The sequence below is a fragment of the Pongo pygmaeus genome, chromosome 6, assembly GCF_028885625.2.
Source record: "Pongo pygmaeus isolate AG05252 chromosome 6, NHGRI_mPonPyg2-v2.0_pri, whole genome shotgun sequence".
In the NCBI taxonomy this organism is placed as follows: domain Eukaryota; kingdom Metazoa; phylum Chordata; class Mammalia; order Primates; family Hominidae; genus Pongo; species Pongo pygmaeus.
The window spans coordinates 6,788,822-6,811,541 of record NC_072379.2 but is presented as its reverse complement, the minus strand read 5'-3'; the positions used below and the strand labels follow the sequence as shown (position 1 = coordinate 6,811,541).

Below are 22,720 nucleotides of genomic sequence, written 5' to 3'. Positions count from 1 at the left end.
AGAGCTGCTGCCCACTGTCAACCTGGGACCCCCTCCTCCACCGCCATCCTTCCGGGATTTGCCTTTGTTATCCTCATACTAATCCCTGTTCTCTCACACCATGTCTGTCTCTTTCTTATTTTATTTTTTGAGTCAGGGTCTTGCTCTGTTACCCAGGCTGGAGTGCAGTCGTGCCATCATGGCTCACTGCAGCCTTGAACTCCTGGGTTCAAGTGATTTTCCTGTCTCAGCTTTTCTTTTTTCTTTTTTTGAGACAGAGTCTTGCTCTGTGGCCCAGGCTGGAGTGCAGTGGTGCAATCTCAGCTCACTGCAACCTCCACCTCCCAGGTTCAAGTGATTCTCCTGCCTCACTCTCCCGAATAGCTGGGATTACAGGTGCCTGCCACCACACCCAGCTAATTTTTGTATTTTTAGTAGAGATGGGATTTTGCCATGTTGACCAGGCTGGTCTTGAACTCCTGACCCCGTGATCCACCTGCCTCGGCCTCCCAAAGTGCTGGGATTACAGGTGTGAGCCACTGCGCCCAGCCTTGTCTCAGCTATAGATTATAGATTGGCAATTGTTTCCCCTCAGAATGTTAAAGACATTTTTTTTTTTTCCGAGACAAGAGTCTCACTCTGTCTCCTAGGCTGGAGTGCCGTAGTGCAATTAACAGTTTCATTGTCTTCTAGCTTCCAGAGTTGCTAGTAGAGAATTCCAGTGCCATTTTGATTCTTGATCCTTTGCGCCTAAGAAGAAAAGCTGGTGGGCCAGGAGCAGGTGCCTTGAAAGGGAGTGGAATAAGACAGACTTAGAGCTGCTCCCGGACGGTAGCTGTGGGGCTGCAGGAAGTTTGTCTCCTCCTGGAAATGATGGAAAAGGTTTGGATTCTGTTCTGGGGAGGAGCAGCAGACCAGGGAGAAACACCGACATTAATGCTGCAGTGAGCATCGATGACACTGCCCTTCATTTTAATGGAGCACGTTCTCATGAGTCCTTCCCTAGAAATGCTTGCATTCTCTGAATAGAACAAAAAGGAAAATAAAAATAATACAATTTTTAAAAATGGAAAGCATGCATTGGCAGTGGCCTAGTGTGCAAATGTCGGTTGTCACTCTTCAGATCAAACACCCAATAAATGCCATCAACCGTTCCAGGACAGGGAAGTGTGTTGCATGAAAATAATCAGCCGGGCACGGTGGCTCACGCCTGTAATCCCAGCACTTTGGGAGGCCGAGGCGGGTGGATCACAAGGTCAAGAGATCGAGACCATCCTGGCCAACATAGTGAAACCCTGTCTCTACTAAAAATACAAAAATTAGTTGGACGTGGTGGCAGGTGCCTATAGTCCCAGCTACTTGGTAGGCTGAGGCAGGAGAATCACTTGAACCCAGGAGGTGGAGGTTGCAGTGAGCCAAGATGACACTACTGCACACCCGCCTGGTGACAGAGTGAGACTCTGTGTCAAAACAAGCAATTGGGGCTCAAGTGATTCTCCTGCCTCAGCCTCCTGAGTAGCTGGGATTACAGATGCACACCATCACACCTGGCTAATTTTTGTATTTTCAGTAGAGACAGGGTTTCACCATATTGGCCAGGCTGGTCTTGAACTCCTGACCTCAGGTGATCTGCCCACCTCAGCCTTCCACAGTGCTGGGATTACAGGCACGAGCCACCGCGCCCAGCCAATTTTCTCTTTTTTGAAACAGAATTTCACTGTCACCCAGGCTGGCATGCAGTGGCACAACCTTGGCTCACTGCAGCCTCCGCCTCCTGGGTTCAAGCGATTCTCCTGCCCCAGCCTCCCGAGTAGCTGGGATTTTACAGGCGCACACCACCACGTCCAGCTAATTTTTGTATTTTTAGTAGAGATGGAATTTCAGCATGTTGCTAAGGCTGGTCTCGAACTCCTGGCCACAAGTGATCCACCCACTTTGGCCTCCCAAAGTGCTGGGATTACAAGTGTGAGCCACTGCGCCTGGCCCCAGGAGGTTATATTTCATCCCTGCAAGGTAAGCTCCATCTTTTAATGCTCCATGTTTGCTGTTTCCATCTCTCACTTCAGGCTAGGAGAGCCAGTGACATGGTTCCTGATCTTTCCTTCCTCCTGAAGTCAGTTAAGGGAGGACTCCAAGCAGACACCTTCCCTTTTCAGTAGGAAAAAGATCCCCTGACAGCTGTGTTTTGTACCTGAGGGAAGAAATGTGACCCAAAGCAAATAGACCTGAAGCAGGCTGGGTGCAGTGGCTCACGCCTGTAATCCCAACACTTTGGGAAGTCGAGGCTGGCGGATCACCTGAGGTCAGGAGTTCCAGACCAGCCTGGCCAACATGGTGAAATCCTGTCTCTACTAAAAATACAAAAATTAGCCAGGCATGGTGGGTGGTGGGCGCCTGTAATCCCAGCTACTTGGGAGGCTGAGGCAGGAGAATCGCTTGTACCTGGGAGGCGGAGGTTGCAATGAGCTGAGATCACATCACTGCGCTCCAGCCTGGCTGACAGAGTAAAACCCTGTCTTAAAAAAAAAAAAAAAAAAAAAAAAGACCTGGAGCACTCTATGCCCGCTGACCTCAGCTGCCTGGCTCGGCTGGGGACATGGGTGTCCAAGCTGTTTCCGTCAAAAGAAATGACTAAAAACTACGATGATCATAAGAGATTGGGAAGGAGGCCAGGTGCAGTGGCTTACGCCTGTAATCCCAGCACTTTGAGAGGCCAAGGTGGGCGGATCGCTTGAGCTCAAGTGTGCAAAACCAGCCTGGGCAACCTAGCAAGACCCCATCTCTAAAAAAATACAGAACATTAGCCGGGCGTTGTGGCGTGCACCTGTAGTTGCCACAATCGATTGAACCCGGGAGGTGAAGGTCGCAGTGAGTTGAGATCACTGCACTCCAGCCTGGGCGATACAGTGAGACTCTGTCTAAAAAAAAAAAAAAAAAAAAGGAAGAGATTGGGATGAAGAAAATACCTGCAGTTGGAAGCAACATTTATGAAGCTGTTAAAAATACATTCCATAAAGTCTACATGACTGTTTAGAAAAATTTATTTGAACATATGAAAGGAAAATTTAGACACCCCCAATAAAACTGAGAAGTTCCTTTCCGAGGTGAGGGGAATTCCTGACAGCTTCCCTGAGCAGTGCTGCACATAAGCTTGTGGTCACTGTGCAGCCTGGGCTCAGCTCACGGGGCTGCAGAAGGAGCCCACTTTTTCTGGCGGGGACACATCGTCTTCACGAGGAAGGAGGCCAGACACAAGGGCTTGCACCTGTGGCTCCTCCTGTCACACTCCTCGCCACACAGGCTGTGTGTCTGAAATGCGTAGAGAACACAGGCTCCCAGGATCAGCATGTTTTAAAAACGCACGCAGCAGGCTCTCGGCAGAGGCTGGACTCTTCCCATCACCATCCAATCTGCATGTCAAAGAATGCGACCGGGTGGGAAGCACCTGGACTCCATGACACCGAGACGGTTCTGCCGGCGGGGAGGGGCTGCCCGGCCCCTTCCGCGAGGTTCTCTTCTAGGGGTCCGGCCACCCCTTCCTTCTCGGAAGGCTTCGTCCAGCGAGGGCGCAGAAGGCACACGCGGGCCAGCCTAGCGGATGGGCCTGAAGGGAAACGTCACGCCCGAGATGAAGGTGTGCCCGGGGTGCGTGGGCAGGGCGGGGTGGGCGGCGGGGTGGGCCGGGACGGCCCCGTAGCCCAGCGGGGGCGTATGGATGTGGGGGTAGAACCCCGGGGGGAGCGCGGCGTGAGGCGACTGCTGCACGGGACCCGAGATCACCAGCTGGAGGAGGCTGCGAACACAAGGAGAAGCGTCAGCGCGGGCGGGCTCCGGGGACTCCGCAGGTGCGCACGGTAGGCTGACCCCGTCCCCCCGCATCCCGCCCGGGAGAGGCACCGACACAGGCACGGACTACCCGGGGGTCCAGGCAGTGGACGCGGAGAAGCAGTGGCAGAGCCAGGACCCCACAGGCGAGGATGCGTGGGAGCGGGCTCTCCACGGGGCCTGTGGCCCACGGAGCTCCGCAGCACTCCCGGGCGCGCAGCCCACACAGGTGGCCTCCGCATCAGCCTCTGAGGCTCTCTGCTGCGCTGGGACACACAACAGCTGGCCAGTCTCCTCAGAGCCGAGAATGACCGCGCCCTACCTGAATTCCAAGCAGAAGCCCCAGGAAGCTGGCCTTGCAAACGACCCCGAAATTCAGAGTCCTGAAATTCAGAATGAGTCCGGTGCGGCCCCCTCGGGGACGGCCCAGGCCTGGACCCAGCCCTTACAGACCTCCGGGACCCACCCACCTCCCACCCCGCCCCGCGCAGCCTCAGCTTCAGACGCCCCCGCTCTTGGGCACTCACCCCGCCCAGCACCCAGCACCGGGGCTCCGAGAACAGCTGCACGCACGGTCTCCCCATCCGCCACCGCGCTCCCACCAAGGCCTCCGGGCCCCAGAGGCCTGGACCTCCCGACCTGGTGGTACAGCACACCACGGCCGCACTTCCTGGAATCCTCCTCCCAGCAAATTCAACGTGGCTTTCCAACACCGGGTCCCTTCCCAGACTCCTGAAAGAGTTTCTCATGCCCCTTGCCTTCTAACCACGCCCTCCCCAGGATGATCCCCCAACACCCCAGAACTCCCTGGCTTGGCTCATCACCCCCAGCTCCCCCAGCCGAGGCGAGGCCTGCCCCGCTCTGTGTCAGCCGGAAACGACCAACTCCTCATGGGTTCTCCCCAGTCAGAACCTCTCTTGGCCGGGTCTGGTGGCTCACGCCTGTAATGCCAGCACTTTTGGAGGCCGACTGCTTGAGGCCAGGAGTTCAAGACCAGACAGAACAATACAGTGAGACTCTATCTCTACAGAAAACAAACTAAAAATTAGCTAGGTGTGGTGGTGCACACCTTTAGTCCCAGCTACTCAGGAGGCTGAGGCAGGAGGATTGCTTGAGTTCGGGAGTTTAAGGCTGCAGTGAGCCATGAGCCATGATTGTGCCACTGCACTCCAGCCTGGGAGACACTGTGAGTCCCTGTCTCAAAGAAAAAAAAAAAAGGCCCTCTGGGGCCCTTCTCAGCTTCAGGTCCCAGGCCTCCTCCCTACCCTGCCTTCCGCTTGCGTCCCCCGTCGGAAGCTTCTGCTGCAGACAGACAGGCTCTGCCCGCCCCTCTCCTGACCTGCCCCAGGATCTTGCTCCGGATGGGTCCTGTGTCTGCAGCGCCTGCACTGGTCTCTCCTAACACCAAGGCCAGCCTGCCGGGCTCTACTCACACCCTGTCACTCGGCCAAGGCTCTGTCCCTGCATATTGTCCTAACTGGGTCCCACAACAGCCCGTTTTCCCAGCCACGGCCCTGCCTGCTCTCTGTCTACTCCCCCATGCTCCATCAAGGGGCTGGTCTGTCACAGACTGAACCCCCAAGCTCCCCAGTACAAAGGCTTAGGCCCAGGGCCCCCAGGAGGGGCTCAGGCAGTAAACAGACGGTATGTGGAGGGCTGGTGCATTTGGTACCCAAAGCTCTTCTGAGCCCCTTTTCTTTCTGTTACTACTATTAAACAACCCTGGGTAAGTAATTTAGCGAGAGATTAACGAACCCAAGGAGGAGGTACTGCAGAGTATTGCAGAGGCCAAATTTCGGTCATGTGATGATTTGAACCTGTACACACCCTGCCAGAGATAGAAAGCACTTCAAGAAGTTTCCAGTCTATTTGGAAACACGATGAACACAGAGACTGTCAGAAATCTAAGAGGTAGGCCAGGCGTGGTGGCTCACACCTGTAATCCCAGCACTTTTGGATGCCGAGGCAGGCAGATCACCTGAGGTCAGGAGTTCGACACCAGCCTGGCCAACATGGCGAAAACCCGTCTCTACTAAAAATACAAAAATTAACTGGGCGTGGTGGCAGGTGTCTGTAATTCCAGCTATCCGGGAGGCTGAGGCAGGAGTATCGCTTGAACCCGGGAGGCAAAGGTTGCAGTGAGCCGAGATCACACCACTGCACTCCAGCCTGGGTGACAGAGCGAGACTCTGTCTCAAAAAAAAAAAAAAGAAATTTAAGAGGTATTCCAGGCGACCCCCTGTCCTTCCCCAACAGCAGTGCCAGGCCTGCACTGGGAGGTTAGGGCTCCCCAAATCTGCATCAGGAGAGGCGGCCACTAGCTACTTGGAAGGGATGGAGTCAGAGGCTCTGGAGCAGGACCAGCAGGGGACTGCTGAGAAGTTCCGGGGGGCTCTAACATGGACCCCTAGTTATAAGACTCGGATGATACACAGGATTTGTATCCTGCTGTCTTTTTAATTCCCTGAAGAAAACACTAAAATGTTAAATAAAAGCGGTGGACAAAGAAGGGAACTATCACAAAGGGATTCCTGCAGGAGGGGAAAGGTGCCAGCTGATACCAACAATGTCCTTCGATGCTGTGGAAACTTCCAGAACCCAGACCAGAAAAAGGAAAAAGAGGCCAGGCACAGTGGCTCACGCCCGTAATCCCAACACTTTGGGAGGCCGAGACAGGCAGATCACTTGAGGTCAGGAGTTCAAGACCAGCCTGGCCAACATGGCGAAACCCTGTCTCTACTAAAAATACAAAAAGGCGGCGTGGTGGCGGGCACCTGTAGTCCCAGCTACTCAGGAGGTTGAGGCAGGAGAATCGCTTGACTCCAGGACGCGGAGGTTGCAGTGAGCTGATATCAGACCACTGCACTCTAGCCTGGGTGACACAATGAGACTCTGTCTCAAAAAAACAAAACAGAACAGAACAAAACAAAAAAAACAAAGAGAAAAGGAAAAAGAGGAGAGGAAGAGTGTGGGCCCCTGGGAGAGGTGGCCCTCTGATCTGTCTGTGATGCTGTTATGACACCTCAGGCAGGACAGTCTCATTCCAGAGACTGTTCCCTTCCACCCTCTCAGGCTTTGTACCCATCCAGACACCTGCCCTGGCTCCTCCCTTGCAGAACCTGGCAGAGTGAGTGTGGCACGCATGGGAGTCCCCAACCCCCACACAAGGATGCAGTTCCTCTGCAGGCTGTGGACCAGCATCCGGCTGAACCCTGGACTTGAGTTATGCATGTTTCTGTCTCAGGCTGCAAGCACTGCCCAGCGCTATGCCACTGGACCTGACAGAGCCAGTGGGCCAGGCTGAGGCTGTGTGCACCCCCAGGGCTGCCAAGCCACTCACTGCCCCTCTGTCCATACTGCTTGCCAACACCTGCCCTGGAAGCCTGCTTCTCCTTGCTAAAGACCAGTGTGAGGGCTCCGAAGGAAGAACATTACTAACCCCAGCAAGCTCACTTTATCATTTCTATAAACCCTGTCCATGTGCACAGGAGTTCTGCTTTCCACTACCAACATTTCCTCCCCAGCAGTCAGTTACTATTTTTAGCAGATGCATAATGTTCCATTCTCCTGATGTATCACAACTCATTTACTAAGTATCACCAAGCTGTAGGACAGGTTGTTTCCAGTTCTTTGCTAGTTAGTAACTGCATCGGTATGAAACATTTTTGTGCATACAAAAATCAGCCTGCTGTGGTGGTGCACACCTGTAGTCCCAGCTACTTGGGAGGCTGAGGTGGGAGGATGGCTTGAGCCCAGGACGCAGAGGCTCGCAGTGAGCCAAGATCGTGCCACTGCACTCCAGCCTCTACAACAAAGCAAGACTATCTCAAAAAGAAAAAAAGTAGCTGACACTTATTAGATATTCACTACAGGCCAAGTACTAGTTTAAATGCATTCTGTGTTTTCACTTTTTTCTTTTTAAGAGACAGGGTCTTGCTCTGTTGCCCAGGTAGTACAGTCGCGATCACAACTCAGTGCAGCCTCAAACTCCTGGGCTCAAACAATCCTTGTCTCAGCCGCCCGAATAGCTGGGATTACAGATGCATGATGCCACCATATTTGGCCAATTTTTTTTTTTTTTAAACGGAGTTTTGCTCTTATTGCCCAGGCTGGAATGCAATGGTGCGGTCTTGGCTCACTGCAACCGCTGCTTCCTGGGTTCAAGCAATTGTCCTGCCTCAGCCTCCCAAGTAGCTGGGATTACAGGCACCTGCCACCATGCCTGGCTAACTTTTGTATTTTTAGTAGAGATGGGGTTTCACCATGTTGGCCAAGCTGGACTCAAACCCCTGACCTCAGGTGATCCGCCCACCTTGGCCTCCCAAAGTGCTGGGATTACAGTTGTGAGCCACCATGCCCAGCCTTTTTGTTTTTGTGAGACAGAGTCTGGCTCTGTCACCCAGGATGGAGTGCAGTGGCACGACCTCAGCTCACTGCAACCTCCACCTCCTAGGTTCAAGTGGTTCTCCAGCCTCAGCCTCCCAAGTAGCTGTGATTACAGGTGCATGCCACCACGCCTGGCTAATTTTGTATTTTTAGTAGAGATGGGGTTTCACCATGTTGGCCAGGCTGGTCTCAAACTCCTGACCACAAGTGATCCACCTGCCTCATTCTCTCAAAGTGCTGGGATTACAGGTATGAGTCACCACATCTGGCCTTTTTATTATTATTATTTTTTTTGACAGAGTTTCACTCTGTTGCCCAAGCTGGAATGCAGTGCCACGCTCTTAGCTCACTGCAACCTCCACCTTCCGGGTTCAAGCGATTCTCCTGCCTCAGCCTCCCGAGTAGCCAGATTACAGGTGCGTACCACCACACTCGGCTAATTTTTGTATTTTAAGTAGAGACAGGGTTTCACCATGTTGACCAGGCTGGTCTCGAACTCCTGACCTCAGGTGATCCACCTGCCTCAGCTTCCCAAAGTGCTGGGATTACAGGCGTGAGCCACCGTGCCCCAGCCCTGGCCTGTTTTTATTCATTTAATCCCACAAAAACCTTACAGTGAGAAGCTGGGGTAGGCAAGAGGGACATGAGGCAGGTCCCGTGGTTTTCTTGATTTTACACAAGGACTTCAGGCAGAAGGCAGGGAAGCTGCCCAAGGACATACGGACTTTTGGAAGTGGCAAGGCCCGGATTCTCTCCAGAATCTGATCACAGTTCCCACTTTTCACCTGATGACTGCGTTTGTGGAGGTCTCCACGCGGCAAGGAGTAGGATGAGAAATTCACAAACACCACTGGGTCTCATCCTCACTACCACCCTGTAAGTCAGGGAACAGTATCATCCCCATTTTACAAGGTGGTAAGCTGAGGCACAGAGACAGGTCAAGAGACTTCCCAAGTGTCACAGCCAATCCCAGACAGGGCCGCGCCCAGAACCCAGGTCCGTGCCGCCTGATGGCCAAGCGCTGGCAGCTAGCCTAACAAACGTACAGTGCTCTAGGGCTGTGGCTCTGTGAGACTTCCCAAAGGGCTGTGCAGTTCACAGTGCCACCAACAGAGGGCCCCCTGTGCCACACCCACAACTCAATAGGTGCACCTTCACTAGGGAGCTTTTCGTGATACAGGGACTGGCCTCTTTCACGGACTCCCAGCAAGATGACCGTTTTCAGGTTTACTTTCTACTTGAGTTCTGTTCATGTGCGTTATCTGATGCTCCACTTATCATCATGTCCTTACCGGGCTCTCCCCAAAGAACCCAGGACAAAGGGGTTCACCCTGTCTTGCCTCCCTCCACCCTGCTCCAGCAAGCTGTCCCAGCTAGGAGTCCTGAGGATACTTACTTATTATGGGGCAGCCTGGAGCACAAGGTTCTCAGGTCATCTGCAATTAAGGAGATATAAGATTAACGAACATACTGGAGATAACACGGTGAAATACACACTGATATTCTTTGCAAGGATGCTAGCAAGACAGCAAGAGTGCCTCATACTACATTTCCCTAGCGTCATTTAGAAACTGAGTTCTAGCCGGGCGCGGTGGCTCATGCCTGTATTCCCAGCACTTTGGGAGGCTGAGGCGGGTGGATCACCCGAGGTCAGGAGTTTGAGACCGGCCTGACCAACATGGTGAAACCCCATCTCTACTAAAAACACAAAAATTAGCCAGGAGTTGTGGTGGGCACCTGTAATCCCAGCTACTCAGGAGGCTGAGGCAGGAGAATTGCTTGAACCTGGGAGATGAGGTTGCAGTAAGCCGAGATCACGCCACTGCACTCCAGACTGGGCGACAGAGTGAGAGAGATCCCGTCTCAAAAAAAAAGAAGAATCTGAGTTCTCCTTGTCTTCAATTTTTGCTTTAAAAAACCCGTCCCCTGGCCGGTTGCAGTGGCTCACGCCTGTAATCCCAGCACTTTAGGAAGCCGAGACGTGCAGATCACCTGAGGTTGGGAGTTCGAGACCAGCCTGACCAACATGGAGAAACCCCATCTCTACTAAAAATACAAAATTAGCCGGGCGTGGTGGCACATGCCTGTAATCCCAGCAACCTGGGAGGCTGAGGCAGGAGAACTGCTGGAACCCAGGAGCGGGAGGTTGCAGTGAGCCAAGATTGCGGCACCACACTCTAGCCTGGGCGACAGAGTGAGACCCCGTCTCAGAAAAAAAAAAAAAAAAGAATCTGAGTTCTCTTTGTCTTCAATTTTTGCTTTAAAAAACCCGTCTGCAAACAAAAGATGGCACTTAGGAAAGGAGGCGGCCCTGCTGGCAATTTGTCAGATGGCTGGAGAAAGCCCATAGGCCGGGCTCTCCCTGGGCAATCAGGCACCCAAGGCAATCTGAGAGCAGCAGTAAGATGGGAAACCCATGGCCATCCCCTGGCACCACAGGCAACCTTTTGAGTGAGTCAGTTGTTAAAAAGCAAACCCAAGCGTGTCATTAGCACCATATCATTCTCCAGGAAGAGTCCAAGCACTGAAATGCAGCAGAATGAAGGAACCTCAAAACAGGCCATGAGGCTGGCACAGTGGCTCCTGCCTGTAATGCCAGCACTTTGGGAGGCCAAGGCGGGAGGATCGCTTGAGCCCAGGAGTTTGAGACCAGCCTGAGCAACATAGAGAGACTTCATTTTTACAAAAAATTTAAAAATTAGCCAGGTATGGGCTGGGCACAGTGGCTCACGCCTGTAATCCCAGCACTTTGGGAGGCTGAGCCGGGCGGATCACAAGGTCAGGAGATCAAGATCATCCTGGCTAACACGGTGAAACCCCATCTCTACTAAAAATACAAAAAATTAGCTGGGCTTGGTGGTGGGCGCCTGTAGTCCCAGCTGCTTGGGAGGCTGAGGCAGGAGAATGGCGTGAACTCGGGAGGCAGGGCTTGCAGTGAGCTGAGATCACGCCACTGCACTCCAGCCTGGGTGACAGAGCGAGACTCCATCTCGGAAAAAAAAAAAAAATTATGCCTCAATAAAAAAGGACAAGGACAGGCACAGTGGTAATCCTAGCACTTTTGGGAGGCTGAGGCGGGAAGATCACTTGAACCCAAGAGTTTGAAACTAGCCTGGACAAAACGGTGAGACCCTGACTCTACAAAAATCTTTTTAAAAAATTAGCTGGGTGTGGTGGTACACGCTTGTAGTCCCAGCTACTCTGTGTGGCTGAGGGAGGAGGATTGCTTGAGCTCAGGAGTTGGACACTGTGGTGAGCTACGATCGTGCCACTGCACTCCAGCTTGGGCAACAGAGTGAGAGACCCTGTCTCATAAAAAGAGAGAAATAAGAATCAAAAAGGACACAGAAAAAGAAACGGCGCGGTGGCTCATGCCTGTAATCCCAGCACTTTGGATGGCAGAGGTGGCCACCAGGTGACTATCCTGGCCAACATAGTACAACTGTCTCCACTAAAAACACAGAAATTAGCCAGGCATGGTGGCGCATGCCCATAGTCCCAGCTATTCAGGAGGCTGAGGCAGGATAATTGCTTAAACCCAGGAGATGGAGGTTGCACTGAGCTGAGATCGCGCCACTGCACTCCAGCCTGGACAACAGTGTGAGACTCTGTTGCAATAAATAAATAAATAAAAATAAGATAAAATAAAAAAGAAAAAGGGTTTCTCGGAAGGAAAGCTATCTAGGCTCTCGAGGAGTCCCCAGTCCTGGGCGACACTGAGACCTCCCATCTGTGGGATGTTAGGACCCTGACGGGGTGAGCAGGGAGGGTGCAGTGCGTGGGGCACGGCTGGGACACCTTCCTCCCATGTTCACTAGGAGGAAAAGAAGTCCTAAATGAAGCAAAAACAGTGTCTGTCCAGGAGCCCCTCTTTCCCTCTGCAGGGCGGTGGTGTCCCCGCACTAGGAGACCTGGGCCAGGGCTGGGACACCTTCCTCCCGTGTTCACTAGGAGGAAAAGAAGTCCTAAATGAAGCAAAAACAGTGTCTGTCCAGGAGCCCTCTTTCCCTCTGCAGGGCGGTGGTGTCCCCGCACTAGGAAACCTGGGCCAGGGAGGCACCCACCTCTCGTGCACAGCAGAGCTCCTGAGGCCATGGCCACCTGCAGAGCCTGCGCCAGCCGGTCCAGCGAGAGCTCGATCTCCTGGGAGGCGTTGAGGGGGTTCAGTTCATCCGCCAACCTGTTGATCTCCTCTACCAGCGGGACCATGTGGTCGAAGAGGATCAGCCCCAGGCGCCCATACAGATTCTTCTCGGTCAGGTGCAGCTGCAGCGTCATGAGGACCTGCAGGACGCTGAGGTGGAGTTTCGAGTACAAGAGGTGGGAGTCTCTGTCCATCCCCACGCCCGGGTCCTTTGTGACCTTGTTGCTGACGTGGCCATTGGATAAGGGAGGCTTCTTTTTCCTTTTATAAGCCAGGGGGGCCTTCACACACCAGCGGATCAATCCAACAAGCGGGGTGAGCTCTAAGAATCCTATTGGCAGATTGGCCGCAATCGGAGTATTTAAAAAAGTGATAAGAATCAACCTTGGGTCCTCAAAAATCCAGGTGACAATCATTTCAAGCAAGTCCATAGGTGGGATGAGGTCATCTGCAAACAAAGACCATTAGGTCAGGAGCGCTCTTGGCCTCGAGGACAGGGGCAGGAGTGGAGAGAGGGAAGCCTGACCCCAGGGCCCATGGCACTGCCCACCTGATGATCCAGATCACGCCTCCTGGCTTAGCTATTTTCTGTCCCCTTTCCTAGAACATCCACTCCAGGGGGACTGGGACTCTCATCTCAGTCACTTTCACATCCCAGTGCCCAGGACCCTGGAGCAAGGGAGAGGCTGCAGAAATACTTTAGTCTACAATTCCCTGGAACTCCATCATGCTTTGGAGAAATTTCCTCCTGCATGTTAATTTAGATAAAATTCCACACTTTTTCTATCCCACACTGCCACACGTCACCCCTTCCCTCCTGAGTACGTGTCCTCCCGGTGCTCATTGTCTCCTGTATGGGGCAGTGACAGCAATGGTGGCCTTCAGGGAGCAGCTCAGAGTCCTGTCAGTCATCTGGCTGCTGCCAAGGGCCATCCCAACCCCAAACCTGGAACCCTCATCTAAGCAACCCTCAGAGATGTGATCCCTGAGACCTGGCAGGCTCTGTGGCCCAGACACTTAGTCTGGGCTTCCTATGAGCCCAGCACAGGTCTCCATCCTTTACACAGACGAACTCGTTTAACCTCCCTCCACCCCAGTGACTAGTCTCATACAAAGGACAAGGAAACTGAGGCACAGTCATGTCAAGTGATTTCCCCAGGACTCGTCACAAGTATGTGGCCCAGACTCACACCTGCAATCCCAGCACTTTGGGAAGCCAAAGCAGGAGGATCACTTGAGTTCAGGAGTTCGAAACCAGCCCTGGAAACATAGTGAGACCCAGTCTCTACAAAAATTCTTAAAAATTAGCCGGGAGTGATGGTGCACATCTATATTCCCAGCTATTCAGGAGGCTGAGATGGGAGGATCACTTGATACTGGGAGGTCATGGTTGCAGTCAGCTGTGATTGTCCCACTGTACAACAGCCTGAGCGACAGAGTGAGATCCTGTCTCAGAAAAAAAAAAAAAAAAAAAAAAAACACACACACATACACACACACAAAAAGCGTACGGCCCAGATGTGACCTCAGCAGCCTGGCTTTTAATCAGAAGGCTATACTGCGCATGTGGGGCTTGGTGTGCAATACCCTTAGGCTGGCTGTGTGCACAGGAGTGGGTCCTCAGCCCCCTCTCTCTGGGGCTGTGCCCACCATCTGAGATGATTCCTGCCAACTGTTGGAGTATGAACCGCCCTGCCCACCTACTGTGGTGAGACGATGGCTACAGCGGGGAGCAGCTGCTGTCCTGTGTGCCTTTTTTTTTTTGAGACGGAGTCTTGCTGTTTGTCCAGGCTGGAGCGCAGTGGCGTGATCTCGGCTCACTGCAAACTCTGCCTCGGGTTCAAGCGATTCTCCTGCCTCAGCATCCCGAGTAGCTGGGACTATAGGCGCCTGCCACCACACTGGTTAATTTTTGTATTTGTAGTAGAGACGGGGTTTTGCCATGTTGGCCAGGCTGGTCTCGAACTCCTGACTGCAGGTGATCCGCCCACCTCGGCCTCCCAAAGTGCCGGCATTACAGGTGTGAGCCACCCCGCCTGGCCATGTGTGCAGCCTCTTGATTTCACAGAGATATTTCTGTCTGGGCAACGCCAGGTCATACCCACCTCTCCAGTGTATCCCTGCCCCCTCAGATCTGAGCTGACACATCTCTACCAGCCTGTAGAAAATGTGTGTGTGTGCACACTTGTGCAGGTGTGCCCTCATCATACACGTTGGTGTGTGCACTTCGTGAGTCCTCAGTCTCTAGGATCCCAGTTAGGATCTCTAGAGTCCCGCGTTCTCAGCGCCATCCAGGTAAGGGGGGATATCATTATGTGGGTATCTTCCTTTTTGTGCTTTGAAGACACAGACTCCCCAAGAATGCTCTCCTGTTACCAGAAGTGCCCAAAAGCGGTTTCAATCACCATTCGGATGGTGACTTCCAGGGCCACTGCTGTGTGGCAGTGACTTGAGAAATCACCAACATCTCAATGGACATACTGGCTTAAGAGAAAAACACTGTGTTTCAGATCTGCTCTGCTGTGTCAGTGGCATTCCCTGAATATTATTTCCTGTTCCATATGCTAACTCATCCCTTCCCCATGGTAAGGCCAGTTTCTGTACTCGTTGGTCTGGAATAACCAATGACTTAAAAGGTAGGTCAGGTGCGGTTGCTCATGCCTGTAATCTCAGCACTTTGGGAGGCTGAGGCAGGGAGATCACTTAAAGTCAGGAGTTTGAGATCAGCCTGGCCAACAGGGTGAAACCCTGACTCCACGAAAAATACAAAAATTAGCCCGGCGTGGTGGCGCATGCCTACAGCCCCAGCTACTCAGGAGGCTGAGGCAGGAGACTCGCTTAAACCTGGGAAGTGGAGGTTGCAATGAACCGAGATCACACCACTGCACTCCAGCCTAGGTGACAGAGGAGACTCCATCTCAAAAAAAAAAAAAAAAAAAGCCAAAAAGGCAACTATGATACCATAGCTGGGTTCAGTGAAATCTTTCCTATTGGAAGATGAAAGACCTGAATACTGCTCCCAGCTGTTAACAGCTCTTAGGAAGCCTTTGGAGGAGGGAGACGGGAAATCCCACTGCAGCAGCATGGCCCTGCTCCCCAACACCTGCCTCCCATTCCACGGGGAAACTGCTAGGAAAAGGAGAGTATGAAATTAGCATATGCGGCTGGCATAGTGGCTCACGCCTGTAATCCCAGAACTTTTGGGAGGCCGAGGCGGGCGGATCATGAGGTCAGGAGATCGAGACCATCCTGGCTAACACGGTGAAACCCCGTCTCTACTAAAAACACAAAAAATCAGCCAGGTGTGGTGGCGGGCGCCTGTAGTCCCAGCTACTCGGGAGGCTGAGGCAGGAGAATCGCTTGAACCTGGGAGGCGGAGCTTGCAGTGAATCGAGATCGTGCCACTGCACTCTAGCCTGGGCGACAGAGCAAGACTCCGTCTCAAAAAACAAAAACAAACAACAAGAAAAAAAGAAATTAGCGTACAAATATGGCATGTGCTTGCACGTTCACAATATTTCCACACAAACTTTCTCAAGAGAGCTACAAAACCTAACAACAAGAGAAAAGGTGGCCGGGCACAGTGGCTCACACCTGTAATCTCAGCACTTTGGGAGACCGAGCCGGCTGGATCATCTGAGGTCAAGAGTTTAAGACCAACCTGGCCAACATGGTGAAACCCCACCTCTACTAAAAATACAAAAAGTAGCCAGGTGTGGTGGCACACACCTATAATCCCAGCTACTCGGGAGGCTGAGGAAAGAGAATCTCTTAAACCCAGAAGGCAGAGGTTGTGGTGAGCCAAGATCATGCCACTGCACTCCAGCCTGGACAACAGAGTGAGATTCCGTCTCAAAAAAAAAAAAAAAAAAAAAAAAAGGGGGTGACAGATAAAAGAAGGCTCGGCTGGGCGCGGTGGCTCACGCCTGTAATCCCAGCACTTTGGGAGGCCGAGATGGGTGGATCGGGAGGTCAGGAGTTCGAGACCAGCCTGGCCAATATGGTGAAACCCCATCCCTACTAAAAATACAAAAGTTAGCCACGCGTGGTGGTGCATGCCTGTAGTCCCAGCTACTCAGGAGGCTGAGGCAGGAGAATCGTTTAAACCCAGGTGGCGGAGGTTGCAGTGAGCCGAGATCATGCCACTGCACTCTAGCCCGGGCGACAGAGGGAGACTGTCTCAAAAAAAGAAAAAAAAAAAGAGGGCTCAAAAATAGTCAGGAGGCTGGTGGGAGACCGATACTGGACTGAATAAAAATGACAGATGCTGTTGAAGGCTTTCAAAGTGCTGGTTTGGCTATGAGACCACGAAGAGAAAGAGACTATCCGTCAGCCCTGTGAGCAGCAACAGCCAAGGGCAGAGGAGGAGGAATCGGAAACAGCAGCAGAAAAGCAGGTTTTGTCAGCCAGGCCTGGTAGTGTGTGCCTACAGTCCCAGCGACCTGGAACGCTGTGGTGGGAGGATCACTTGAGCCTAGGAGTTTTGAGGCTACAGTGACCTACGACTGCACCACCATATTCCAGCAGCCTGTGCAACAGAGCAAGATTCTATATCCAAAAAAGTAAAAAAAATTAAAGAAAGCATGGGAATGATAAAAAATCAAGTCATATGTCCAGGGAGTGGGTCACATCTCACAGACACCAGACCTTGCTTTCTGGGCTGCCTGCCACTTGGACCATTGCACCTCAGGCAAATGGGTATCACTAAGAATAGTTCCCTCTTAGCAAACTGCACACGTCCAGGTGGCCCATACCTTTAGCTTTTAGCCTAAATTAAACACACACATTTCAGGCTGGGTGCAATGGCTCACACCTGTAATGCCGACACTTTAGGAGGCCGAGGTGGGAGGATTGCTTGAGTCCAGGAGTTCAAAACCACCCTGGGCAACACGGTGAAACTCCATCTCTACAAAAAATATAAAAAATTAGCCAGGCATGGCGTTGCAAACCTGTGGTCCTGACTACTCAGCAGGCTGAGGGAGAATTGCTTGAGCTCAGGGTTCAAGACCAACCTGGACAAAATGGCGAAACCCCGTCTCTACAAAAAATACAAAAATTAGCCAGGCGTGGTGGCATGCACCTGTAGTCCCAACTACTTGAGAGGCTGAGACAGGAGAAACACTTGAGCCTTGGGGGCAGAGACTGCAGTGAGCAGGGATCACGCCTCTGCACTCCAGACAGGGTGACAGAGTGAAACCCTGTCTCAAAAAATAAAAAATAAAAACTCAGCTGGGCACAGTAGCGCACGCCTATAATCCCAGCAGTTTGGGAGGCCGAGGCGGGTGGATCACTTGAGATCAGGGGTTTGAGATCGGCCTGGCCAACACAGTAAAACCCCATCTCTACTAAAAACGCACAAAAAAATTAGCCGGGAGTAGTGGTGCATGCCTGCTATAGTCCTAGCTACTCGGGAAGCTGAGGGAGGAGAACTGCTTGAACCCGGGAGGGGGAGGTTACAGTGAGCTGAGATCACACCACTGCACTCCAGCCTGGGCAACAGACTCCATCTCAAAAAATAATAAAAATTAAAATATACATTTCAGAGACAAAACAGCTAAAGCATTCACTGGACACTTCACCTGGGTATTCAGTGGAAAATAAAACTAGCCATTGACTGAAGCTTCTTTCATAGAAATAACCTGTTTAAAGTTTACCTGACGACAGGTCATAGAGCGCGGTAACGGAGGTGATGAACTGGCAGCAGAATCTTGGGCTGGCACTGAATATCTGCTTCAGCGTCTGAATGGATCCCGGCACCAAACAGCAGTAGTCATCCACAAGGGCCTTGGCTAACCTCACACAGTAAACCACGGGCGTCCGCTGGAAAGAAACCACACAGTCCATGTAACTACAGATGTTGTGAGTGAGTAGACCAGCAACTATGCACACACAGTGACCACCACCAGAACTGGCAGAACCACTTCCAAGACAAACAAAAGATGTTAACAGGGCCGAGTGCGGTGGCTCACATCTGTAATCCCAACACTTTGAGAGGCCGAGGCAGGTGATCACCTGAGGTCAGGAGTTCGAGACCAGCCTGGCCAGCATGGTGAAACCCATCTCTACTAAAAATACAAAATTAACTGGGAATGGTGGGGCATGCCTGTAATCCCAGCTACTTGGAAGGCTGAGGCAGGAGAATCGCTTACACCTGAAAAGCAGAGATTGCAGTATGCCAAGATCACACCACTGCACTCCAGCCTGGGCAACAAAAGCAAAACTTCATCTCAAAAAAAAAAAAAAAAAAAAAAAAAAGTTAAAGGCTTACACTGAAGCAGGGATGGGCAATCTAAAGCCCACTGACCAGGCTGGGCACGGTGGCTCATGCCTGTCATCCCAACACTTTGGGAGGCCGAGGCGGGAGGATCACTTGAGCCCAGGAGTTCCAGATGAGCCTGGGCAACACAGCAAGAACCCATCTCTCTAAAAAATAGAAAAAAATTAGCCAGATATGGTGGCAGACACCTGTAGTCCCAACTACTCAGGAGGCCGAGGTGGGAGGATGGCTTGAGCCTGGGAAGGCTGAGTCTGCAGTGAGCCCCATGGTCACACCACTGCACTCCGGCATGAGCAACAGAGCAAGACCGTCACCAAAAAAAAAAAAAAAAAAAAAAAAAAAACCACCTGACTGGGTGCGGTGGCTCACGCCTGTAATCCCAGCATTTTGGGAGGCCGAGGCAGGCGGATCACGAGGTCAGGAGATCAAGACCATCCTGGCTAACACGATGAAACCCCATCTCTACTAAAAATACAAAAAAATTGGCCAGCACCACTGATGGCAGGTGCCTGTAGTCCCAGCTACTCGAGAGGCTGAGGCAGGAGAATAGCGTGAACCTGGGAGGCGGAGCTTGCAGTGAGCCGAGATCACACCACTGCACTCCAGCTTGGGCGGCAGAGCAAGACTCTGTCCCAAAAAAAAAACAAAACCCACCCCACAGACCAAATTTGTCCCACCACCCGTTTTTGTTAGTAAAATTTCCCTGAGACATGATCGCGCTTATTCGTTTGCCTACTGCCTAAAGCTGTTCTTGCACTAGAAGGGCAGAGGTGAGCAGCTGTGAAAGAGACTACAAGACCCAGAAAGCCTAAGATAGTTCACTATCTTGCCCTCTACATAAAACATCTGCCAGCTCTTGCTTTACAGTTTACTTAGGAAACACCATTTCTGCTTTCAGGTAAGGAAATGACAACTTCTATACCCTACAGGATCCCAGGTGAGATGCCACAGGTAAAAATTAACAGCTGCTATCACATTGAAGAGATTCAGGAGAGTCTGTGAACTGCTACATGATGAAAATGTTTGTTTACAGCAGTACTTGCTAAATTTCTCTTAAAATCCTATTCTTAGGCCGGGCGCAGTGGCTCATGCCTATAATCCCAGCACTTTGGGAGGCTGAGGCAGGAGGATCGCTTGACCTCAGGAGTTCGTGACCAGTCTGGGCAACATGGTGAAACCCTGTCTCTACAAAAAATACAAAAATTAACCAGGCATGGTGGTGTGTGCCTGTGGTCCCAGCTACTTGGGGGGCTGAGGTAGGAGGATCACTTGAGCCCAGGAGGCAAAGGTTGTAGTGAGCTAAGATTGCGCCACTGCACTCCACCCTGGGTGACAGACTGAAACCCTGTCAGAAAAAAAAAAAAAAAAGGAAAAGAAAAAACACACACCCTAATTAAAAAAAAAAATTTTTTTTTTTTTTGAGACTGAGTCTCACTCTGTCACCCAGGCTGGAGTGCAGTGACACAATCTCGACTCACGGCAACCTCCACCTCCCATGTTCACATGATTCTCCTGCCTCAGCCTCCCAAATAGCTGGGACCACAGGCGCGTGCTACCATGCCTGGCTAATTTCTGTATTTTTAGTAGAGACAGGGTTTCACCATGTTGGCCAGGCTTGTCTCAAACTCCTGACCTCAAGTGATCTGCCCCTCTTCAGCCTCCCAAAGTGCTGGGATTACAGGAGTGAACCACTAAGCATGGCCTAAAAAAATTATTTAAACAAACAAACAAACAAAAAACACTTCAGAAATCTAATTAAATGAGAATTCCGAACAGCAAACTCCTCTTCAGAGACTCTCAGGAGAAACTCTCTCTTTTTTTTTTTTGAGATGGAGTCTTGCTCTGTCACCCAGGCTGGAGTGCAATGGCACCATCTCAGCTCACTGCAACCTCTGCCTCCTGGGTTCATGCGATTCTCCTGCCTCAGCCTCCTGAGTAGTTGGGGTTACAGGTATGCAACACCATGCCCGGCTAATTTTGTATTTTTAGTAGAGACATGATTTTGCCACGTTGGTCAGGCTGGTCTTGAACCCCTGACCTCAAGTGATCCGCCCACCTCAGCTTCCCAAAGTGCTGGGATTACAGGCATGAGCCACCGCACCTGGCCGAGGGTCTCTCTTGAGCAGTACCTGAAGCCAGGAGGCGGCACACTCCAACACCGGGATTCGACACACAGCCACCGCCATGGAGACCAGTTTTCCCAACAAGCTCATCCGGCTGTCATCGGCTTTGTTCCCTTGAGGGCTGAAAAGGGATGAAAAAATAATCTGCCGAACAGAGTCCTTGGTTTGCTCCTGGAAATAATTGCACATGATTTCAAGAAGTTGAAGCTCCTGAAGTGAATTCAGTCTCTGCAAAAGAAATCCAGGAAAAGCGTTAAGAAATGTGGCTGTAACGTACTTATTAACTCATACATTAAGAAAACAGGAAATAGACTGGGCGCGGTGGCTCCTGCCTGTAATCCCAGCACTTTGGGAGGCCGAGGCGGGCGAGTCACGAGGTCAAGAGTTCGAGACCAGCCTGGCCAACATGGTGACACCCCATCTCTACTAAAAATACAAAAATTGGCCGGGCATGGTGGCAGGCACCTGTAATCCCAGCTATTCGGGAGGCTTAGGCAGGAAACTCGCTTGAACCCGGGAGGCGGAGGTTGCAGTGAGCCGAGATCGCACCACTGCACTCCAGCCTGGTGACAGAGTGAGACTCTGTCTCAAAAAAAAAAAAGGAAAACAGGAAATAACAGTATTTTCCCGTAGAACTCACTTTTCGCCCTTCGTAAAGCTCCCTTAGAACTTTTCGCCCTTCGTAAAGCTCCCTTAGAACTTTTCGCCCTTCGTAAAGCTCAGGTCTCAGGGAGATCTTTGCTGTTAATCTTAGAAAAAAGTCATATAGGCCAGGGGTTGTGGCTCACGCCTGTAATTCCAACACTTTGGAGGCCAAGGAGAGAGAATCTTGAGCCCAGGAGTTTGAGACCAGCCTGGGTAACACAGGGAGGCCCCATCTCTACAAAACATTCAAAAATTAGCTGGGCATGGTGGTGCATGCCTGGAGTTCCAGCTACTCAGAAGGATGAGGCGGGAGGATTACTTGAGCCCAGGAGTTCAAGGTTGTAGTGAGCTGTGATTGCACCACTGCACTCCAGCCTGGGCAACATAGTGAAACCTTGTCTCAAAAAAAAAAAAAAAAAAAAAAGGGAGAGAGAGAAAAGAAAGAAAAAGATGTAAGAAGAAAGCCATACAGATCATTATACATCCTCCTGGAGGGCTCAGGATGAGCCTTTCGGTAACAGCCCAACAGACCTCTAGGGAGCGGGCAGTCGCCAGTTTGTCCCTTTAACACAAGACTCGGCTGTCACACGCCCCGCAGACTGGACAGGCAGCTGAGCAACACTGCAGGACCCGGAGACGGGTTTGGGGGCTGCTGCAGGAACGAGGCCGAGCGCGAGCGCGGGGCTCCTGGACATGGGGCGCCCGCGGCTTGACACAGCCCTGCATCGCTGGGGAAAAGGCCCGCCCGCCTGCCTGCGGGGCCCAGGCACCCGACCGTCTCGGGCCGCACCTTGGGCTGCGCGCTGCGCTCCTTGGGCACCTGGAACACGAACTCCTCCAGCAGCTCCACGGGGCCCTTGTCCACGATGGGCAGCGGCGCGCTCTGCAGCTGGCTGCTGAAGTAGATGTCCAGGTGGTACAACACCTCCTTGGCGGCGCTCAGCGCGTCGCGGCGCAGCAGCGAGTGGCGGATGTCGCTCATGGTGCGGCCGCCGCGGCCCCCGCGCCGAGCGCGTCTCACTTCCGCCCGGGGCCCGGGGCTGCGCCGCTACCCGTGGAAACAAAGAGGCGCGACCCGGACCTGGGCTGCGGCACCCGCCCGCTTGCCCGCCTGCCGCCGCCTGCTCCCTGCCTGCTCAGGAGGCCATCGCCGCTGCCGCCGGCCAGTAGGCGCCCGAAGGTCCGATTGCGGCGCCGCCAGGAGCCGCCGGGAGCCGCAGCAGCGCAGCAGAACGGCGGCCGAATGCCGGGCACGGAGACGGCGGCCCGCAGGGGCCAAGCGCAGGCCACGGCCTAGGCGCACTCTCCGGAGGGCGCCCCCTGGCGGCGCGAGCGGTGAGG

General features: G+C 52.5%; 1 protein-coding gene across 3 annotated transcripts; it reads right to left on the bottom strand.

The window, feature by feature from the left end:
- Positions 1–3,002: 3,002 nt before the first annotated feature.
- INTS15 (integrator complex subunit 15) lies at positions 3,003–22,705 on the bottom strand. 3 transcript variants are annotated; one of them, XM_063667229.1, is made up of 9 exons: positions 22,170–22,705; positions 20,741–20,962; positions 17,989–18,154; positions 12,255–12,782; positions 9,587–9,626; positions 8,976–9,064; positions 4,332–4,536; positions 4,127–4,187; positions 3,003–3,772 (listed from the first exon to the last, which is right to left on the bottom strand). In XM_063667229.1, the coding sequence occupies exons 1-9, from the start codon at positions 22,359–22,361 to the stop codon at positions 3,497–3,499; spliced, it is 1,779 nt and encodes a 592-aa protein (XP_063523299.1). In that variant the 5' UTR covers positions 22,362–22,705; the 3' UTR covers positions 3,003–3,496. The 3 variants fall into 3 exon arrangements, with proteins under 3 accessions (XP_063523299.1, XP_054352126.1, XP_054352127.1); XM_054496151.2 differs by lacking the exons at positions 4,332–4,536; positions 8,976–9,064; XM_054496152.2 differs by lacking the exons at positions 4,127–4,187; positions 4,332–4,536; positions 8,976–9,064.
- Between the last annotated feature and the right edge of the window lie 15 nt (positions 22,706–22,720).